The sequence below is a fragment of the Capricornis sumatraensis genome, chromosome 7, assembly GCF_032405125.1.
Source record: "Capricornis sumatraensis isolate serow.1 chromosome 7, serow.2, whole genome shotgun sequence".
Taxonomy (NCBI): Eukaryota; Metazoa; Chordata; class Mammalia; order Artiodactyla; family Bovidae; genus Capricornis; species Capricornis sumatraensis.
Genome location: NC_091075.1, coordinates 86,329,180 through 86,353,497, shown reverse-complemented (window position 1 = coordinate 86,353,497; position 24,318 = coordinate 86,329,180). Strand labels below are relative to the sequence as shown.

The following is a 24,318-nucleotide window of genomic DNA, read 5'->3' as shown; positions in this document are numbered from 1 at the left end:
CAGCAAGTCTATGCCTACCTCCAATAATCTTCTGAAATGATGTGCTTAGCCATTCAGTCATGTTCGACTTTTTTCAACCCCATGGACTGCAGCCTGCCGGGCTCCTCTGTCCACCGGGATTCTCCATGCAAGAATACTCGAGTGGGTTGCCACGCCCTCTGTCAGGGGAATTTCCCAACCCAGGGGTTGAACCCAGGTCTCTCACATTCTGGGTGGATTCTTTACCATCTGAGCCACCAGGGAAGCCCAGGAATACTGGAATGGGTAGCCTATCCCTTCTCCAGAGGAACTTCCCAACCCAGAAATCAAACCAGGGTCTCCTGCATTGCAGGCAGATTCTTTACCAGCTGAGCTACAAGGGAATTCCTCTGAAATGATACTGGTCCCATATCCAGGGCCTTCAATGGACAGGTGATACAAAGTAAAACACCAGGAGATGCCCCTTCATCAGTGTGAGTTGCGTAAAGCCCAAATACCAGGCAACCCTGCTGTGAAACCTACACTCAGAGTCACTGACTCTCAGATCATCCCCTTCCCATATACATCAGAATGTTATCAAAACAAAAAGAAAGTAATGGAAGTCTGACTGTGTTATGGCAAAATGTAACTGCTTTTCAGTTCTGTTAAGGCTTTTAAAACTGAAACACAGGAGTTAACATATACAACAAATATTTATAAATATCATAAATCCTAGGTGATCCTAGTAATAAAGAACCTGCCTACCAAAGCACGTAGACATAAAAGATGTGGGTTTGCTTCCTGGTCGCTCCCTGGGTCAGGAAGATCTCCTGGAGGAGAGCATGGCAACCCATTCCAGTATCCTTGCCTGGAGAATGCCATGGACAGAGGAGCAAAAAGTCAGACAAGACTGAAATGACTTAGCATGCACCACCTATATATACTAAGTAGCCTACAAAGTGTTAGAAACATATGCATGAATACCAACTTTATCTTCAAAGTTCTCACAGCCTAGTAGATAACATATTTAGTAGAAATATCTACTTTATACACTTTACATAGCCTACATAACATAACCTCATTGATTTTCAAAACAGCTTTAAGAAGCAAGTATTAGTCGCATTTTTCAGATGAAGAAAATCTCAAATAAATGACAATATGATCTTCAAGCAAACAGGGATAAAAGAGGAATTTATACACAGTACTTCTGGTGACCGTCCCAGTGTGAGTGTTTGTGGTGGGAAAGGAGACAGTGATGAAGTGTTTGGATTATATGCCTAATATAATCCAAGAAATCAGCTACTACAATCTAGAAATGAGATACTGTGTTAGTACAAATCTGTCGGCTTACACTGCTATTGATAAATTCATGAGTGAACAAAATCACACAAATCCACTGCTGCTAGTACAGTTCTAATTAATTATAAGTGCTTGTTACTCTCCTGGATCTCAGCTCTCAGCTTCTAGCCATATCCTCATTTTAATAATATAGAGGCTATTACTGTGAGAAATGCTACTATTCTGACTTCCTATGCCCTTCTCCCCACCAAAATTGATCTCTCTTCAGCACATCCCTGGGGATGGTGCCCAGGTAAGGGAGCTTACTACAGTAGTGTCCAACAAGGGTTTTAGAAGTTGTAGTAAAACAGAAAAGAGTTGTTATTCTTGAGAAACTTATTAACTATCAGAAGAAGGAAAAGCAGTTGCAAACCATAAATCATATTTCCTTATTCTTCTATCAAACTACCTAAATGTCAACATTTTAGTGCTTAAAAAATGGTAAGAAATACCATTAAAGAGAGTGTTGTTCAGTTTGATTTCATTTCAGAGTCATATTGCTATTTGTATGGTGAAAACCAACATGATATTGTAAAGCAATTATCTTCCAAATAATAAAAAAAAAAAGAACCAATCAATTTTCTACAATAGAGCCATGTGCAACCTAAGAGACTTCAGAAGTGCTGAAATGATGGCTTCTCTGAATGAAATATATGAGCTTTGATCTTTTCCCCTTGTTCTAAGGCCAGCACGAGTGACATCAGCCTCAAGATCCCTGAATCCGTACATAGTATTTTTTGTCGTTGTCGCAGTGGTGGTGATCCTGGCAGTGATCATAGGTCTACTTGTCTACTTTTTAGCTTTTGGTAAGTACCAAAAGATAAATAACACTTCTCAGATGAATTAACTGAATATACTTTCAGATTCAAAGTTTGGCCTTCTCTCTTTTATTGCCACTTTTATTTTTTAATACAACATAAGTATATATTTTATTTATATACCTCTAAATATATTCTCATGTTTATATTTTCTATAATTCAGTATTTTTTTCTCTTCTATTTTATTTATTTATTTAGTTTTGGTCTTTTTTAGTATACCAAACAACATTATTACCCAGGCAAGGATTATTCTAGCCAACGAAAAAGACAATATTTATCTGATGCTAGAGTTCACTTGTTTTGTTTTTCATTAATCCTATAATTTCCTTCTTTATTTAAAATATTGCAAAGCACCTTAAGTTTCAAAATCTAAAAAGTTGTATGTACCTAAATATTCATTAATTCATGATCTGTGTCCTGAAAACAATCTTAGGAGCAGAAAAGGGACACAGATGTATAGAATAGTATTTTGGACTCTGTGCGAGAGCGAGAGGATGGGTGGGATGATTTGGGAGAATGGCATTGTAACATGTATAATATCATATATGAAATGAATCACCAGTCCAGGTTCGATGCATGATACTGGATGCTTGGGGCTGGTGCACTGAGACGACCCAGAGGGATGGTACGGGGAGGGAGGAGGGAGGGGGTTCAGGATGGGAACATGTGTATACCTGTGGCAGATTCATGTTGATGTATGGAAAAACCAATACAATATTGTAAAGTAATTAACCTCCAATTAAAATAAATAAATTTATATGAAAAAAATAAAATCAGATGTAAGGCACACACACACACACACAAAGAAGTAGAAAGAGCTTAAAAAGAAGCTTACACACAACTTAATATCCCAGTGAATATTCTTTCAGAGGTTTTAATGTAGATAAAATGTGTCAAATTTCACTAGATAATATATGCTATGATCTGTTTTTTTTTTTTAATTTAAGCTATAATCCCATTGCATTATTTAAATAATTGGGGCTGGGATAAGAAGAGAATGAAGGTATATGGGTACGTTTAAGGGTAGAGATTAAGTGAGAATAAATTTATTCCAGTAATTAGTAATAATCTTTTCAGTCAACTGAATTATAAAATTGTAGCTAAATTTTACTTTGGACTATATTTTGCTATCAAATCACCTAGAGACTATTATGTGCAAGGTGAATTACAGAAGTAGGAAAAACCAACATCAAGTTTCAGATTTAATGAATTTTCCCTCCTAACAATACTATTATCACACTTAAACACAAAGACAGGAGCCTAAGCCCTCTTCAAAGTGTATTCGGTGACCATTCATGGCCCTAGAAAGACTTGTCCTTCCGCCACAAAGGACCATACTACCCTATCCCTGGGATCTCAAATGCTTTCCCTGATTGAGATATTTCTCTGTAAAAATTATGTATATGCATGATCATATGGAAACAGGGATTTTTTTCCTGAGACAGATTAGGTTATGTCCATGTTCATAATGTTTCTAAGATATGTACAAGTGTGTTAGGAATTTTCATTTCCTTCATAAAATTTAACATCCTTTGTAAGACCATTTTTGATAGAAAGAGTTTACAATGAACAACCAGATTAGCTGTCTTGTCAGAATAGTTATTTTCTGGACTAGCTTAGTCCAGAAAACTGACAGGTCATTAATTCCTCTAAAAAGAATGGCATTTGAAATAATTTTTAAAATTATTCAGAATCATTTTGGATTATTCCTTAATAATAAATGAATAATAGCATGTTATAGACATCAATAATTCTTGAGTGAATATATCTGCAATCACAAATATCCCTAAAATATAGTAGGAGTGAAAATTATGATACTGCTGAACAATTTAATTTCTCAAATAATGCTGCTCTGATTTTCAGGCATTTTTAATGTTTCAGCTTTGCCGATCTTTTTAAAGACTGAAAGAGAAAATAATTTTATTATAGTTACATTTTTACTAAGTTTAGAATCTTTTCCTTTTAAAGGAATTAAATTTTTTAAAATTGTATAACATAGCCTAAATAATCCTGAAATAAAAATTAAAGTACTCAGTAATGTGAGACTGATTCTGCCTTTTCCTTGTTTTACAGATCAAAAATCTTCCTTTTACCAAAGCAGCATTCAAATCCTGGGTGTTCAATATAGTGATGAGTTAAGTTCACCAGCTACAGAGAAATATAGGACTTTGAGTGGAAATATTGAATCTATGGTAAGTTAATATTTGTCTTTGTTCTTTATTTTATCATAAAACAAATATGATAATAAACCTAATATTTTGTGATATATTTACAACTGCTAGATGCATATTTTCCTTCCCTGAATGGTGAAGGACGTGTTTCATCATACTTCTTCCAAGTCAATTTGCTTGTACATTGGTTCTTATTCACATTTTCTTACATCATAAGTGAAGAGCTTTAGGTCATGAGTAAGTATATTTTTTATGATTATGGCTTCAAAAATTGGAAGTCTATTGTTTGTGAAATTTGAGCATTTCTCTATACTTGAGTTTGTTTTTTTAATCATTTTCATTTTGCCTTCTTTCCTTTTTTCTTATGCAGCTAAACACACAGGTAGTATGTGTTAAAATACATATCAACATAGTTTGGACAAATCATACTTTGCTTCAATGATCAACATAGAAAATAAACAAAGCAAGTCTGGTTTCTCAAATGAAGAGGCCCCAAGGCTGCCTGCCAAGAAATCTCACAAGCAGACCCCTAGTTTATTATCATAGACCAGGGTTTGGTCTTCAGCCCTGCAGAGTCAGCGCTGACCAATCTCAGCTCACTTACATTACCTTTTCTGAAACTCTTAAGAATATAAATTAATCCAATGGATCTAAAACTTCGGCATGTAACAAAATCACCTGGAAGGCTTATTAAAAAACAGATCTCTGGGCCCCAATGTCAGAATTTCTGATTCAGTAGTTAGAACTTTCATTTCAGCAAGTTCCCAGGTTATGCTGATGCTAACTGTCCAGGGACCTCACTTTGGAATCACTGAGTTAAGCTATAACGAGGCCTATGATGGATGGGGGATTGAGTCATCTGCTTGTCTGACAACCTTTACCCCTAGAGACAAATTATACTGGGAGCCAAGTTATGAGAAAAGTGCTCCGTGAGCATAAAATTAGAGCAAGGGAAGTTAGGTATATTGTTTAAGTGTTTAATGAGATCAGAATAAACAACTGAACCAGAATAATTTGGGAACAGAATCTAGGCCAGGAGGCAGAGGTAGGGCTAATATTGGGGAACATCAGTGGGTTATGTCAGAAGTGGGAGCCTCCTGTTCCTTCAATAAACAGTAAACATTAATCCTGCCAAATGCAGTGGACATACAGAAAGTGGAGTAGATATCAGATATTGGATGTAAGTTTGTGCTAAGAGGATAAGTTATATCCTATCATGGAGATGAGAGATGGTTTCTTATAAAAGATGATTTTCAGGCTGACTTTTAGAATGAGTAAAGCATACCACAGCTAAAACATGAGCCAAGACAGAGAAGAGAATGTCCTTAGCTAATAACAAATTTGGGTTTTATTTTGTAGACAAAAAGTCTTGAGCTACAGGCAGAATGATGCAAACAGGATCTGATAGATTCACATTCAGAATGTAAAAATTAGATTATAAAGAGAAGAGTCCACACACAGTAAGACTAGTTAGAAGCTCATTACCCTGGTCCAGAAGAAAACCAAGGGGTTGAAAACTTGGATTAGGGCATATTTCAGAAAATACAGAAATGCATTTTAGGCTTACCTCCCCAACTTCACTTCATGGCAAATAGAAGGGGAAACAGTGGAAACAGTGGCTGTTTTATTTTTCTGGGCTCCAAAATCACTGCAGTAGGTGATTGCAGCCATGAAATTAAAAGACGCTAGCTCCCTGGAAGGAAAGTTATGACCAACCTAAACAGGATATTAAAAAGCAGAGACATTACTTTGCCAACAAAGGTCTGTCTAGTCAAGGCTATGGTTTTTCCAGTGGTCATGTATGGATGTGAGAGTTGTACTATAAAGAAAGCTGAGCACAGAATTGATGCTTTTGAACTGTGGTGTTGGGGAAGACTCATGAGAGTCCCTTGGACTGCAAGGAGATCTAACAAGTCTATCCTAAAGGAGATCAGTCCTGGGTGTTCATTGGAGGGACTGATGTTGAAGCTGAAACTCCAATATTTTGGCCACCTGATGCGGAGAGCTGACTCATTTGAAAAGACTTTGATTCTGGGAGGGATTAGGGGCAGGAGGGGAAGGGGATGACAGAGGATGAGATGATTGGATGGCATCACCAACACAATAGACATGAGTTTGGGTGGACTTCAGGAGTTGGTGATAGACAGGGAGGCCTGGCGTGCTGCAGTTCATAGGCTTGCAAAGAGTCATACATGACTGAGTGACTTAACTGAACTGGACCCCAACTTCCTACTATCACTTCCCAACCTGTTGTTAAAAAATCATTAACAATACTTAGTCATATCATTTGAGTCATGAGAGCCCATTGTTTAGGCTTCAAACCAATGCCCATTCTTAAATTTCTTGAAGAAGCTGTTAGAGATAAACATCTCAGGAGGCCAGTCTGAGGACCATTATTCATAATGAAGCCCTCACACCCACACAAAGACATCTTGTAATGTTTCAGCTGTGTACCTAGTTTAATAAAAGGGAATAAATTGAAAGTGTGTATTTTGAAAATCCCAGCTTCATTCTAGGGAATTAGAACCTGGCTACCAGTCATTAGAACAAGATGCCAGAGATGTCCTCAGCCCTAAAGAGGTCATTCTGTTTCTGTTAGAGAGACTAGATATGTTAGGTGAGTTCATCCTTCATAGAGCACATGTAAAATTGCAAAACACTAATTTGGAGAGAAATGGCATAAGGCATAAAGCACAACATATAACACCTTCAGCAATGTGAAAACATAAACTAAATAAGTTTCTTTGAAAAGTACTACCAGCACCTTTAGAAGATATTCAGTAAGTCTTTAAAATACACTCTCCAATGCCAAAAAAATTGTACAATCTAACTTGTTATTTTTAATTTATTCTCAAAAATGGTCTATAAAGCAAATCATAACATATATAAATTTTGTTATCAAAATGAAAATTTTAGTAATGTCTTTTGGTGTAAAGATAAAAAACACAAATGTATAAAATTCAGGGCATTCAAGAAATATTAAAAAAAGAAACATGCACAAAATCTCAATACTAATATATCCAAGATTAATATTTTGATGTTCCAAGTATCTTTCATGTAAACTTCATAATCATACATGCACAAACACATATAATTTGCTGCCAATGGAATAAGACTATATATGCTTGCTTTTTCCTATTTTTTTCTCAAAAATGTGTCATCAGTTCAGTCAGTTCAGTCACTCAGTCATGTCCAACTCTCTGTGACCCCATGAATCGCAGCACGCCAGGCCTCCCTGTCCATCACCAACTCCTGGAGTTCACTCAGAATCGCGTCCATAGAGTCAGTGATGCCATCCAGCCATCTCATCCTCTGTCGTCCCCTTCTCCTCCTGCCCCCAATCGCTCCCAGCATCAGACTCTTCCAATGAGTCAACTCTTCACATGAGGTGGCCAAAGTACTGGAGTTTCAGCTTCAGCATCATTCCTTCCAAAGAAATCCGAGGGCTGATCTCCTTCAGAATGGACTGGTTGGATCTCCTTGCAGTCCAAGGGACTCTCAAGAGTCTTCTCCAACACCACAGTTCAAAAGCATCAATTCTTTAGCGCTCAGCCTTCTTCACAGTCCAACTCTCACATCCATACATGACCACAGGAAAAACCATAGCCTTGACTAGACGGACCTTAGTCAGCAAAGTAATGTCTCTGCTTTTGAATATGAGATAGAAGTATTTAAATATCAATGAAGAAATCTACCACTTTAAATAACTAAACATTATTATAGTGCAAAAAGATACAATACTTCATTTAACCACTCTTTTGTTGACAGATGTTTAAACTGTTTCCAGTTTTTCACTATTATATTCAATATTCTGATGACCATTCTTGTTGATACATACTTGCACACCTGAATGATTATATTATTGGGACATATTCCCAGGACTAGAATTATCAGAATATAGGTTTATGCATTTATTTCTCTCTAAAGATTTTCAAATATTTCTTCAGTTTTAACAAGTATTTTATTTCAGAAGCATTTTAGATTTATAGAAAATTTTCAAAGATAATATAGAATTCTCATACACATCACACCCAGTTTCCTCTGTGTTAACACTCTGCTGTTCAGTTGCTAAGTCATGTCCTACTCTTTGTGACTCCAAGGACTGCAGTATGCTAGGTCTCCCTGTCCTTCATCTCCCAGAGTTTGCTCAAATTCATGTCCCTTGAGTCAAAGATGCTATTTAGCACCTTACAATAGTACATTTATTGCAATTAATGATCAAATGTTAATCAGTTCAGTTTAGTCACTCAGTCATGTCCAACTCTGAGACCCCAGGGACTGCAGCTCGCCCGGCATCCCTGTCCATCACCAACTCCCAGAGCCTACTCAAACTCATGTCCATCTAGTCGCTGATACCGTCCAACCATCTCATCCTCTGTCATTCCCTTCTCCTCCTGCCTTCAATGCTTTCCAGAATCAGGGTCTTTTCCAATGAGTCAGTTCTTTGCATCAGGTGGCCAAAGTATTGAAGTTTCAGCTTCAGCATCAGTCCTTCCAATGAATATTCAGGACTGATTTCCTTTAGAATGGACTGGTTGTCCTTGCAGTCCAAGGGACTCTCAAGAGTCTTCTCCAACACAGTTCACAGCATCAATTCTTCAGCGCTCAGCTTTCTTTTTAGTTCAACTCTCACATTCATACATGACTACTGGAAAAACCATAGCTTTGACTAGAGAGACCTTTGTTGGCAAAGTAATGTCTCTGCTTTTTAATAGGTTGGTCATAGCTTTTCTTCCAAGGAGCAAGTGTCTTTTAATTTCATGGCTGAATTCACCATCTGCAGTGATTTTGGAGCCCCCAAAAATAAAGCCTTTCACTGTTTCCATTGTTCCCCCATCTATTTGCCATGAAGTGATGAGACTGGATGCCATGATTTTAGTTTTCTGAATGTTGAGCTTTAAGCCAACTTTTTCACTCTCCTCTTTCACTTTCATCAAGAGGCTCTTTAGTTATTCTTCACTTTCTGCCATAAGGGTAGTGTCATCTGCGTACCTGAGGTTATTGATATTTTTCCAAACAATCTTGTGCTTCATCCAGCCTGGATTTTGCATGGTGTACTCTGCATATCAGTTAAATAAGCAGGATGACAATATACAGCCTTGACATACTCCTTTCCTGATTTTGAACCAGGCTGTTGTTCCATGTGCAGTTCTAACTGTTGCTTCCTGACCTGCATACAGATTTCTCAAGAGGCAGGTCAGGAGGTCTGGTTATCTCATCTCTTGAAGAATTTTTCACTGTTTGTTGGGATCCACACAGTCAAAGGCTGTTGCATAATCAATAAAACAGACATAGATGTTTTTCTGGAATCCTTTTGCTTTTAATGTATTAACTCTAATGTTAATACATTGTTATTAAACAAATTTCATATTTTATTCAGATTTCTTCTTTTACTTAATGTTCTTTTCTGTTTCCTGATCCCATCCAGGATAGCAAATTACATAATTGTTATGTCTTTTTTAGGCTCTGAAAGTTCGTCAGATTTTACTTCTGGTGATAATCTTGACAGTTTGAAGCATACTAGTCAGGTATTTTATAGAAATGTCCCACAACTAGGGGGTTTCTGATGTTTTTGCTTATGGATAGACGGGGGCATGGGGATTTAGGAAGGAAGACTATAGAGGAAAAATTTCATTTTCTTTACATTGTATGAAATGGGGGTATATAGTATCAACATGATTTATCACTATTGACATTGATCACCTGGCTTAAGTAGTGTTTGTCAGATTTCTATTAATACACTAAAGTTCCTCCCTTTTTCATATTATACTCTTTGAAAGAAAGACACTATGTACAGGCCACACCTAAAAAGTGGAGTGAAAAGTCATGCTTTGAAATTTAAAGTATATTTGAAGTTAGAACTGAACATGGAACAACAGACTGGTTCCAAATAGGAAAAGGAGTATGTCAAGGCTGTATATTGTCACCCTGCTTATTTAACTTATATGCAGAGGACATCATGAGAAACACTGGACTGGAAGAAATATAAGCTGGAGTCAAGATTGCCAGGAGAAATATCAATAATCTCAGATAAGCAGATGACACCACCCTTATGGTAGAAAGTGAAAAGGAACTAAAAAGCTTCTTGATGAAAGTGAAAGAGGAGAGTGAAAAAGTTGGCTTAAAGCTCAACATTCAGAAAACAAAGATCATGGCATCCAGTCCCATCACTTCATGGGAAATAGATGGGGAAACAGTGGAAACAGTGTCAGACTTTATTTTTTGGGTTCCAGAATTACTGCAGATGGTGACTGCAGCCATGAAATTAAAAGACACTTACTCCTTGGAAGAAAAGTTATGACCAACCTAGATAGTATATTCAAAAGCAGAGACATTACTTTGCCGACAAAGGTCCATCTAGTCAAGGCTATAGTTTTTCCAGTAGTCATGTATGGATGTGAGAGTTGGATTGCGAAGAAGGCTGAGCGCTAAAGAATTGATGCTTTTGAACTGTGGTGTTGGAGAAGACTCTTGAGTGTCCCTTGGACTGCAAGGAGATCCAACCAGTCCATTCTGAAGGAGATCAGCCCTCGGATTTCTTTGGAAGGAATGATGCTGAAGCTGAAACTCCAGTACTTTGGCCACCTCATGTAAAGAGTTGACTCATTGGAAAAGACTCTGATGCTGGGAGGGATTTGGGACAGGGGGAGAAGGGGACGACAGAGGATGAGATGGCTGAATGGCATCACCGACTTGATGGACGTGAGTTTGAGTGAACTCCGGCAGTTGGTGATGGACAGGGAGGCCTGGCGTGCTGCGATTCACGAGGTCACAAAGAGTCGGACACGACTGAGCGACTGAACTGAACTGAACTAAAATTCTTCTATTTGTCTGATCTCTCCATGTTTTTGTGCATCCAATTTGTTTAGATCAATATAGTGGTCTAAGCATTTTTAAGAATTATTTTAATTTCTAGATTGCACTCAAGTGCCCCACCCTACATTCTTACCGGTCCCAGTATGCACTCAGTTCAGTTGACTTCAGTTCAGTCGTTCAGTCGTCTATGACTCTTTGTGATCCCATGACTGCAGCACACCAGACCTCCTTATCCATCACCAACTCCAGTAGTTTACTCAAACTCATTGAGTCAGTGATGCCATCCAACCATCTCATCGTCTGTTGCCCCCTTCTCACATGCCTTCAACCTTTCCCAGCCTCAGGGTCTTTTCCAAATGAGTCAGTTCTTTGCATCAGGTGACCAGAATATTAGAGTTTCAGCTTCAACATCAGTCCTTCCAATGAATATTCATGACTGATTTCCTTTAGGATGGACTGGTTGGATCCCCTTGCAGTTCGGACTCTCAAGAGGCTTCTCCAACACCACAGTTCAAAAGCATCAATTCTTCGACACTCAGCTTTCTTTATAGTCTAACTCTCACATCCCATAGATGACTACTGGAAAACCACAGCTTTGAGTAGTTGGACATTTGTTGGCAAAGTAATCTCTCTGCTTTTTAATATCCTGTCTAGGTTGGTCATAACTTTTCTTCCAAGGAGTAAGCGTCTTTTAATTTCATGGCTAAAGTCACCATCTACATTGATTTTGGAGCCTGCAAACATAAAGTCAGCCACTGTTTACCCATCTGTCTGCCATGAAGTGATGGGACAGATGCCATGACCTTAGTTTTCTGAATGTCAAGCTTTAAGCCAAATTTTTCACTTTCCTCTTTCACTTTCATCAAGAGGCTCTTTAGTTGTTCTTTGCTTTCTGCCATAAGGGTGGTGTCATCTGCTTATCTGAGGTTATTGATATTTCTCCCAGCAAACTTGATTCCAGCTTGTGGTTCCTCCAGTCCAGCATTTCTCATGATATACTCTGCATAGAAGTTAAATAAGCAGGGTGACAATATACAGCCTTGACGTACTCCTTTTCCTCTTTGGAACCAGTCTGTTGTTCCATGACCAGTTCTAACTGTTGCTTCCTGACCTGCATACAGATTTCTCAAGAGGCAGGTCAGGTTGTCTGGTATTCCCATTTCTTTCAGAATTTTCTGCAGTTTGTTGTGATCCACATAGTCAAAGGCTTTGGCATAGTCAATAAAGAAGAAATATATATTTTTCTGGAACTCTCTTGCTTTTTCGATGATCCATTGAATGTTGGCAATTTGATCTCTGGTTCTTCTGCCTTTTCTAAAAGCAGCTTGAACATCAGGAAGTCCACGGTTCACATACTGTTGAAGCCTGGCTTGGAGAATTTTGAGCATTACTTTACTAGTGTGTGAGATGAGTGCAATTTTGCGGTAGTTTGAACATTCTTTGGCATTGCATTTCTTTGAGACTGGAATAAAAACTGACCTTTTCCAGTCCTATGGCCACTGCTGAGTTTTCCAAATTTGCTGGCATGTTGAGTGCAGCACTTTCACAGCATCATCTTCCAGGATTTGAAATAGCTTTGAATGCCATCACCTCCACTAGTTTTGTTCATAGTGATACTTCCTAAGGCCCACTTGACTTCACATTCCAGGATGTCTGGTTCTAGGTGAGTGACACACCATCGTGATTATCTGGGTCATGAGATCTTTTCTGTACAGTTCTTCTGTGTATTCTTGCCTTCTTAATATCTTCTGCTTCTGTTTGGTCCATACCATTTCTGTCCTTTATTGAGCCCATCTTTACATGAAATATTCCCTTGTTATCTCTAATTTTCTTGAAGAGATCTCTAGTCTTTCCCATTCTATTGTTTTACTCTATTTCTTTGCACCAATCACTGAAGAAGGCTTTCTTATCTCTCCTTTCTGTTCTTTGGAACTCTGCATTCAAATGGGTATATCTTTCCTTTTCTCCTTTGCTTTTGGCTTCTCTTCTTTTCACAGCTATTTGTAAGGCTTTCTCAGCCAGCCATTTTGCTTTTTTGCATTTTTTTTCTTGGGGATGGTCTTGATCAGTCTCCTGTACAGGGTCACAAACCTCCGTCCATAGTTCATCAGGCACTCTATCTATCAGATCTAGTCCCTTAATTCTATTTCTCACTTCCACTGTATAGTTGTAAGGGATTTGATTTAGGTCATATCTGACACATCTAGTGGTTTTCCCTGCTTTCTTCAATTTAAGTCTGAATTTGGCAATAAGGAGTTCATGATCTGAGCCACAGTCAGCTCCCAGTCTTGTTTTTGCTCTCTGTTAAAGCTTCTCCATCTTTGGCTGCAAATGATATAATCAACCTGATTTCTATGTTGACCATCTAGTGATGTCCATATGTAGAGTCTTCTCTTGTGTTGTTGGAAGAGGGTGTTTGCTATGACCAGTGCATTCTCTTGGCAAAACTCTATGAGCCTTTGTCCTGCTTCGTTCTGTACTCCAAGGCCAAATTTGCCTGTTACTCCAGATGTTTCTGGACTTCATACTTTTGCATTCCAGTCCCCTATAATGAAAAGAATATCTTTTTGGGGTGTTAGTTCTAGAAGGTCTTGTAGATCTTCATAGAACCATTCATCTTCAGCTTCTTCAGCATTACTGGTCGGGGCACAGGCTTGGATTACCGTGATATTGAATGGTTTGCCTTGGAAATGAACAGAGATCATTCTGTCATGAGATTGCATCCAAGTACTGCATTTCAAACTCTTTTGTTGACTATGATGGCTACTCCACTTCTTCTAAGGGATTCTTGCCCACAGTAGTAGATGTAATGGTCATCTGAGTTAAATTCACCCATTCCAGTCCATTTTAGTTCGCTGATTCCTAAAATGTTGACATTGACTCTTGCCATCTCCTGTTTGATGACTTCCAGTTTGCCTTGATTCATGGACCCAACCATTCCAGGTTCCTATGAAATATTGCTCTTTACAGCCTCAGACCTTGCTTCCATCACCAGTCACATCCACAGCTGGCTGTTGTTTTTGCTTTGGATCTGCCTCTTCATTCTTTCTGGTTTATTTCTCCACTGATCTCCAGTAGCATATTGGGCACCTACTGACCTGGAGAGTTCATCTTTCAGTGTCCTATCTTTTTGCCTTTTCATACTGTTCATGGGGTTCTCAAGGCAAGAATACTGAAGTGGTTTGCCATTCCTTTCTCCAGTGAACCACATTTTGTCAGATCTCTCCACCATGACCCATCTGTCTTGGGTGGCCCTGCACAGCATGGCTCATAGTTTCATTGAGTTAGAGAAGACTGTGGTCGATGTGATTAGATTGTTTAGTTTTCTGGGACTGTAGTAGGTATGTTTATTTTCTCACAGCATTAACACTATACATTGTAAATCTTATTCCTTGCTGCTAATCAAACAGATAAGAAGTAATGTCTCATATTATTTTGATTTGCATCTCTTTGATTACTAATAAGATTTAATCTGTCTCCATATATTAATAGGTCATTTTTATAATTACATTTGTGAATTTCCTGGTCATGACCTTGCCCACTTTCTTACTGGAGCATTTGTGTTTTCATGTAAATCTGGAAAAAATTTATTTCCTTGTTAGAATATCAGAATTTGCCCATTTTTCATCTGCATATATTTCTCTAACTTGTGATTTGACTTTCAACCCCATTTATAATCTAAGATTTTTTAATGCCAAATAGATTTAATTTTTTATGAAGCCAAAATTATCAATCCATCTGTAATCTATTTGTAATAAGATAGAAATCCAGCTTTTTCCCCAAAAAATAACTAGGTGGTGGTACCAAAGCAGTATATTAAACAGCATAATGGATTTATTTGTTGTACCACTTTTATCATACACTAAATTCTCCCTTTATTTTTCTGTATTCCCCTCTCTTTCACTGACTCATCTTTTCCTGTACCAGTACCAAACTATTTACTGTGGCTTTATAATTGAACATCTGGCAGAGAAAAATTCCCTTTGAAATTCTTTTGACATGTGATTTCCATAGTTAATCTCATTTATTCATACTTCTGTAGAAACACTTTGAATAATACTCTAATATAGTGCTTTATAGTTTATAAAGTACTTTTACATATATCATCTAACCTTCAGTTCATATTAGGTATATTATTTTTATAGATGGGTAAGTAAAGATAGTGAGCTTAAGAAACATGTCAAAGGCCATTCAACTAGAAAGTGCTAGAAAAAAAATTCAAACCAAGGTCTCCTGATTTCAAATATAAGAATCATACCATTCACCAGTGTTAATATGAGTCACATCATCATTCTTGTGTCATAGTCAGTAGTGTTATACTTAATGAGCAGTGGAATAACTCCAGAACTTTCTATTATATCAAATAATTCACTTCTCTTTCCTGATTCTCAGTTCATTCATTAGTAAAATAAAATCATTTGACTAGATGATTTTTATAATACATTCTAACTCAAAAAGCCCATGATTATGTGATTTTTGCACAAGATGCCATGCTGCCCATTCACCAGTTTTTCTCACCCTGCTTCTTTCACCATTCATTCCTCTGTACCTTTTATAGTCTCATCCTCCTCTACACTGACATTAAATGTTAAGATCCCCCAACTCTTTGACCTATGCCCTCCTGTTCTGTCACTCTTTTCTGTCTCTAGATGATCTCAACCCTGACCAACTTCTACCAACTTCTACATACTAATGTCTCATTCTGTCTCCAGCCCAAACTTTTCTTCTCTACTTCAGACCCTTACACCCAACTGCCTGCCTAATAGCTCTACTTGGCTCATGTAAAAACAACTCAAATATACTTTGTCCCCAAATCAAACTCATGATCACCCCATGCCATACTAGCCTTCTTCCAATAATTCTATCCCCATTAATTAAAATGTTATTTATTGTTTTCCAAACCAAAAGCCTAAAACTCATCTTTGATATACTGTTCTCCATCATTGCAAATACCCAGGCTATAGGTTTTATCCCCTATTCTTTCCCTCAAATCCATTCATTTCCCTCCATATCTACTACCACCATATCTGTCCAAGCCATCACCTCTACAATGAAGTACCAAAATAGCACCATAACTAATCTGGCTTATTTTGTACCTCAAATTGTTTATCCAGATGCAGCCAGAGAAATTTTTCTCAAATTGCAAATCTGATTTTATTACTTTCTTGTTAAAACACTTCCCTTTATTTAAGATAAAGACTAAATGCTTCACCACTAACAAGGCTTTCATTCTGGTCTTTCTATCACTCTAGGCTCCTTGCTTTCTATGCTACAATCGCCTTGCCTTTTCATTTCTTAAACACAAAGTGTTTGTTCCCACCTAAGGGTTTTTCATGTGCCATTCACTCTACCTGCATAGCTGTTTCCTTCCTCTTCAACCAGTTAACTCTGATTTTTCTTTAAGATCTCAATTAATACGCATGCACAATAATGAACAAGTAAATGAACAGTTAGTTAGGTAATACATGAACTGACACTCTTCTATTCCTGGCTAGAGCCACACTGCCAGGTAAAGCAATGTCTTAAGTAAATCAATATACTTCTTAGAAGATTAAAAGAGAAAAGAAAACAAAAGCTCCATCAAATAAGAGGGTATTAAAAATAAGATAGTGATTTACCTTCTTGGAATAGCTAACAAGATCTTTTCCCACTCAAGACGAAAAAATATGTAACAATTGTAGGCATAATATGTATAATGTTTTATCCTTCATATGACTTCATCTGTTAACAGGTTAATGATTGTACTTTGCAAGAATTTAACTTAATAATCCATATCTAACTTCAATTCTTATCAATTATGAATCTTACTGAGGTTTAAGGATCCAAGGCTATTCTATATTTCAAAGATAGTATTGTCAACCAGGAGAGAAACATAAAATAGTTCTTTTTTTCATTGTGTACTTTATTTTTGCCTATTGTAATAAAAGGGTCAATAATACATGTTCCAAAATAAGAGATGTGTGAAAACAAACTCATCTGACCATTAAACAATAATTTTGAAGGGAGGGGAAAAGGACAAAAGGTTGTATATAAACTTCACTGAAAGTAGATGCATAGCCTCTAGGACTTGCAGCAGCCAACTGTGCACAGATCGATTTTTTAAACACACTTTGGACTGTTCTCCTCTTACAGATGAAGATAATGAGAGGAAGAAAGGTTACAAAATTTATTCAAGTTCCCAGAGCAAGCTAACTTCTCTCCGTATCCCCTGTGTATACACTTCCGATCTAGCCCATTGTCTTCCTATTCAAGCATTTGCTCACTGATTTTCTACCAAGCATTTGATAAGTTCTAATGAAAGAGTCCACAAAATTTTCATATTCTCTATGAAATACAGAATCTTATCCACAGGCTTCTTCTTTTATCCTCATATATGGATACCAGCCAATTAATCAACTTTCTTTATGTTGCTTATTATCTTCACCAAATTACCTCAATATTTTCCACATAGCAAAAATGTAATAATTAAAGTGGATTTTTAAGCCTTTGGTCAAGTTTAGCCTGTGCTGGTACAATACTAAATCATGAAATATAATTACTAGAAACATCTACTTAAATTTTAGCAATTCCTTCAGTTTTAGGTCAGTTCTTTCTACTTCTGTTAAAGTCAAGTAATATTAAACTTAAATCAGTTTACTAAACTACCTCCTACAATATACCATATAAACAAACACAGTAAAACCCATCCTTCTGTCTGGTGTGAGATGGTACCTCATTGTGGTTTTGATTTGCATTTCTCTGATAATGAGTGATGTTGAGCATCTTTTCATGTGTTTGTTAGCCATCTGTATGTCTTCTTTGGAGAAACGTCTATTTAGTTCTTTGGCACATTTTTTGATTGGGTCGTTTATTTTTCTGGAATTGAGCTGCATAAGATGCTTGTACCATCTCACACCAGTCAGAATGGCTGCGATCCAAAAGTCCACAAGCAATAAATGCTGGAGAGGGTGTGGAGAAAAGGGAACCCTCCTACACTGTTGGTGGGAATGCAAACTAGTACAGCCACTATGGAGAACAGTGTGGAGATTCCTTAAAAAATTGCAAATAAAACTGCCTTATGACCCAGCAATCCCACTGCTGGCCATACACACTGAGGAAACCAGAACTGAAAGAAACACATGTACCCTAATGTTCATCGCAGCACTGTTTATAATAGCCAGGACATGGAAACAACCTAGATGTCCATCAGTAGATGAATGGATAAGAAAGCTGTGGCACATATACACAATGGAGTATTACTCAGCCATTAAAAAGAATGCATTTGAATCAGTTCTAATGAGGTGGATGAAACTGGGGCCGATTATACAGGGTGAAGTAAGCCAGAAAGAAAAACACCAATACAGTATACTAACACATATATATGGAATTTAGAAAGATGGTAATGATAACCCTGTATGTGAGACAGCAAAAGAGACACAGATGTATAGAATGGATTTTTGGACTCTGTGGGAGAGGGAGAGGGTGGGATGATTTGGGAGAATGGCATTGAAACATATATACTATCATGTAAGAAACGAATCGCCAGTCTATGTTCTATATAGGATACAGGATGCTTGGGGCTGGTGCACGGGGATGATCCAGAGAGATAATATGGGGTGGGAGGTGGGAGGGGGGTTCAGGATTGGGAACTCATGTATACCCATGGTGGATTCACGTCAATGTATGGCAAAACCAATACAGTACTGTAAAGCAAAATAAAGTAAAAATAAAAAAATTTTAAAAAAACAACCATCCTTCTACAAAGTTAACTAGAATATGGCTGAACAAATGGTAGCATCCTATAATTCTAGATCATAGAATTTTGAGTGACTTTTTGCTTTCTTCTTATCACTTACTAGTACTTCTTGAATTTTTAAAAAAGGAAATTATTTTGATAAAACTAAAAGCCTCATAATTCTTAAAAATGTTCAAGACTTCTAGAAAGAAAAAAGTTATCATATTTTCTAACAACTGGTTGGTCGAATATCAGCCTAAAGAAATGGATATTGAAAAAATAAGATATAATATGGTGTGACAGAGATTATGTAAACTTTACAGTCTCGAGAATTGACTTCAAATCCTGGCTTTATATAATATTCAGCATGCTACTTAATTTCCCCCTTTGAACATCTTCACGTTCACCTCAACCTTGATCCAACCTCACAGTACTAGCCAACAGAATCCGCTCCACGATATGATGGCTTAGTACATCTCGCCTTGCATCTTGGTAGAACTGTTCCAGTCACAGAATCATTACTAGTTCTCTGTGAAGCTAAACCTTATACCTCAAGTGAACCATTCTTGCTGGCACTGAGCAATGATTCAGGGGGAAGGTTAAAGTTAGACCAGGAAATAACAACTGATGTTAAAAATAACTTAAGATGTTTAGGCATTAATCAGAAACAATAAGGAAAAGACTGTCCTTTATTTCTCTTCCTCCTTCTCATCAGGCTCTCCATTGCTACTCATTTTAATCTCGTTTTAACCTATTTCAGAACTGTAGAATCACAGTGTAAGTTGTATAGTGTTGGGTTGGCTCATGCCCCAACCTCTTCAGGAACAGCCACAAGATCACATACCATGAGCTCTCATTGAGCAAAATGTCTGCTGTGTTTAGAATGGCTTCTAATGAAGATGCAGCCTGTCCATTATTATCTTTGTGTAATAGATGAAGAACAGACACTGCTTCAGAAGGTTTTTAGCCTGTCTAAATTGATCCCAGGTGTTCTGAAGTGGAACTGAACTAAATTGAACTAAAAAAACTCCAGTCTATATTCTTCATTAACATAGGCCCATGTTTCAGTGTTGGAAAGAGGAAGGAGAGAAAGAACTGTAATTACAGAAAGGTTTTTTTTTCCCCTTTCTACAGATTACTAGAACATTCAAAGAGTCAGATTTAAAAAATCAGTTCGTCAAAGCTCATGTTGTCAAACTGAGGTAAGTGGAACTACAATATATATATAAGCCTAGATACAATTTGCTTCATTTGACTTTGTTCATAGCATAGATAATGAAAGAGACTTTAATACAATGTGTTGCAATATCATGAAAATAGTATCATGGGCAGCTTAAAAAACAATGTCAAATTATCACATATGGTCTGTATATCTAGTAATGTGAATGACTGTTACTTCAATTCTTCATGGGAAAAGGAAGAGAGCTGGGTGATGGTACAGTAACAAGGCTATTTATAAATTCAGGGGATACTATTCACAATGCAGTCTGTGCAAACAGTGCCTTGTGGAGATGTGCAATGCTGTGATCCTGGGCATATTCATCCAAGATTGGAATGCTAAACCAACATCAAAAGTAGCTTTTCGGTTTTTGTCTCCCTGGAATGTTTTAAAGGATGCTGTGGCCAGATACAGACATGTCTGCAATGAATCAGTAATAGGGGAAGTAGCAGCATGAATATTTATTATTTTCCATTCCTACATGAATGGAATACAGACCTATTCTTGTGATGTGATGTCATATCTCTCCCAACTAAAATAGTTACCCTTACTGAAGTGAAAGTAAAAGTGACTGGCCCTATCACTAATGTCTCAAATGTTCACACTGCTCAGTCCTTCAAATAACGTAAAAAAATTCTTCAGAAGAAAGAGAAATTATACTAATTCTTTCTCAAATACTAACACCACAAAAAGATTAATTTTTCTTATTCTTGGTAAAGTCACCTAGTTAAGTACAAGCATGGCGCTCTGGTCAGGCTTCTGATCTCACCACAAAATACTAGTTGTTCTTCCCAAGTTCAACAATGACATTTGAATCACAAATTCCAAAAAAAGTTGTATCAGTCCTCTTCTTGAACCTCTCAACAGAATTTAGCACTGTTGAGCTTTTACTGTTTTTTGAAATAGTGCCAGCCCTTGGTTTCCATGACCCTCTACACTGATTTTCCTTTTCTTCTCAGTTATTTCATCTCAGTTTTCTTTTTTAGCTCTCATTCTTTCTTTTTACATTCCTCAAATGCCTGACTGTGCAGTAAGCCTCTCATCACACTGAAACTCTTTTAGGGGCTTCCCTGCCCGCTATGCTGGGAAAGATTGAAGGCAGGAGGAGAAGAGGACAACAGGATGAGATGGCTGGATGGCATTACCGATTCAATGGACATGAGTTTGAGTAAACTCCAGGAGTTGGTGACGGACAGGGAGGCCTGGTATGCTGTACTCTATGGGGTTGCAAAGAGTCAGACACAACTGAGCCACTGAACTGCCCCCTATATGCTGCTGCTGCTAAGTCGCTTCAGTCGTGTCTGACTCTGTGCAATTCCACAGACGGCAGCCGACCAAGCTCCCCCGTCCCTAGGATTCTCCAGGCAAGAACATTGAAGTGGGTTGCTATTTCCTTCTCCAATGCATGAAAGTGAAAAGTCAAAGTGAAATCACTCAGTTGTGTCTGACTCTTCATGACCCAATGGACTGCAGCCTACCAGGCTCCTCCGCCCGTGAGATTTTCCAGGCAAGAGTACTGGAGTGGGTTGCCATTGCCTTCTCCATCCTATATGCTAATTATTATCAAATTTGTATCTCTGGAGCCAGATCTCTTTTCTCATCTCTACATGTGAACATATACAGCCATCTACTTGATATCATAATATGGCTATCTTGCAGATAACACAACTTTAATATGTCCAGACCTGAACATATCCTTTGTCCCCAATAAAATATGTTCATATCATATTATATTTAGTATTGCTATTATTGACTATGCCAAAGCTTTTGACTGCGTGGATCACAATGAACTGTGGAAAATTCTGAAAGAGATGGGAATACCAGACCACCTGACCTGCCTCTTGAGAAACCTATATGCAGGTCAGGAAGCAGCAGTTAGAACTGGATATGGAACAACAGACTGGTTCCAAAAAGGAAAAAGAATATGTCAAGGCTGTATATTGTCACCCTACTTATTTAACTTGTATGCAGAGTACATCATGAGAAACGCTGAGCTGGAAGAAGCACAAGCTGGGATCAAGTTTGCCGGGAGAAATATCAATAATCTCAGATATGCAGATGACACCACCCTTATGGCAGAAAAGTGAAGAGGAACTAAAAAGCCTCTTGATGAAAGTGAAAGAGGAGAGTGAAAAGCCTGGCTTAAAGCTCAGCATTCAGAAAATGAAGATCATGGCATCTGGCCCCATCACTTCATAGCAAATTGATCAGGAAACAGTGGAAACAGTGTCAGACTTTATTCCTTTGGGCTCTAAAATCACTACAGATGGTGACTTTAGCCATGAAATTAAAAGACACTTACTCCTTGGAAGGAAAGTTATGACCAACCTAGATAGTATATTCAAAAGCAAAGACATTACTTTGCCAACAAAGTTCCATCTAGTCAAGGCTATGGTTTTTCCTGTGGTCATGTATGGATGTGAGAGCTGGACTGTGAAGAAAGCTGAGTGCCGAAGAATTGATGCTTTTGAACTGTGATGTTGGAGAAGATTCTTGAGAGTCCCTTGCACTGCAAGGAAATCCGACCAGTCTATTCTAAACGAGATCAGCCCTGGATGTTCTTTGGAAGGAATGATGCTGAAGCTGAAACTCTAATACTTGGGCCACCTCATGTGAAGAGTTGACTCACTGGAAAAGATTCTGATGCTGAGAGGGATTGGGGGCAGGAGGAGAAGGGGACAACAGAGGATGAGATGGTTGGATGGTATCACCGACTCGATGGACATGAGTCTGAGTGAACTCCGGGAGTTGGTGATGGACAGGGAGGCCTGACGTGCTGCGATTCATGGGGCTGCAAAGAGTTGGACACGACTGAGTGACTGAACTGTACTGAACTGAACCTCTGTCAGCAGTGTTACCTTCAACTTAGTTGCTCAAGAAAGAAATATGGGAGTTATCTTTAACTCCTGTCTCTCCCTCAACCCATACATACAATCATCTAACTTTCACAGTTCTGTTTCTTAAAATGTTTAAGATCCGTAACTTCAAACACACTGTCACACTGTCCTCAGTTATCTCTCTTCTGGACTTGCACCACCTCCTAATGAATCTCCTCTCCTCTAGTCTTGCTCCATTCCACATTTTACATAGCAGCCAGTAAGATTTTTTTGAAATCATAAAGCTAAACATAGTATTTGCTTAAAGTTCTTCTAACTTCCACTCCTTACCCTTACAATATACAAACATATATTATGTCTGTATGTATAACATACGTGCATATATGTACATGTGTAACACAGTATATTTTAAAACAGAAGAGGAAGAAGAAAAAGTGATGTGAGTGTGTTTATGTGTATTTCAGGCAGAAAGAATAGCTTATATATGAAGTTTTTGAGGTTAAAAAGAGTGAAAAACTGAAAGCAGTCTAGAGGGACTGGTGAGTAAAGAACACCATCAGTTCAGTTCAGTTCAGTCGCTCAGTCATGTACAACTCTTTGCAACCCCATGAACTGCAGCACACCAGGCATCCTTGTCGATCATCAACTCCCAGAGATTACACAAACTCATGTCCATTGAGTCGGTGATACCATCCAACCATCTCATCCTCTGTTGTCCCCTTCTCCTTCTGTCTTCAATCTTTCCCAGCATCAGGGTCTTTTCCAATGGTTCAGCTCTTCACATCAGGTGGCCAAAATATTGGAGTTTCAGCTTCAGCGTCAGTCCTTCCAATGAACAGCCAGGACTGATCTCCTTTAGGATAGACTGGTTGGATCTACTTGCAGTCCAAGGGACTCTCAAGAGTCTTCTCCAACATCACAGTTCAAAAGCATCAATTCTTCTGCACTCAGCTTTCTTTACAGTCCAGCTCTCACATCCATACATGACTACTGGAAAAACCATAGCCTTGACTAAACGGAACTTTGTTGGCAAAGTAATGTCTCTGCTTTTTAATATGCTGTCTAGGTTGATCATAACTTTCCTTCCAAGGAGTAAGCATCTTTTAATTTCATGGCTTCAATCACCATCTGCAGTGATTTTGGAGCCCCCAGAAATAAAGTCTGACACTGTTTCCACTCTTTCCCCATCTGTTTGCCATGAAGTGATGGGACCAGATGCCATTATCTTAGTTTTTTGAATGTTGAGCTTTAAGCCAACTTTTTCACTCTCCTCTTTCACTTTCATCAAGAGGCTCTTTAGTTGTTCTTCACTTTCTGCCATAAGGGTGGTGTCACCTGCATATCTGAGATTATTGATATTTCTCCCCACAATCTTGATTCCAGCTTGTGCTCATCCAGCCGTGTTTAGAGTAGTAAAATCTAGCCCAGAAATAAGAATTGTAGGAGC

The 24,318-nt window shown here is 38.0% G+C and overlaps 1 protein-coding gene across 1 annotated transcript in view; it reads left to right on the top strand.

Moving 5' to 3' along the window:
• Positions 1–1,538: 1,538 nt before the first annotated feature.
• The window catches only part of LOC138081833 (transmembrane protease serine 11D-like), a 37,721-nt gene continuing 14,941 nt past the window's right edge, over positions 1,539–24,318 (top strand). Inside the window, exons 1-4 of the mRNA XM_068974953.1 lie at positions 1,539–1,549; positions 1,981–2,102; positions 4,188–4,306; positions 19,950–20,017. Coding sequence (XP_068831054.1) covers positions 1,539–1,549; positions 1,981–2,102; positions 4,188–4,306; positions 19,950–20,017 — 320 coding nt within the window. The remainder of the gene's footprint in view (positions 1,550–1,980; positions 2,103–4,187; positions 4,307–19,949; positions 20,018–24,318) is intronic.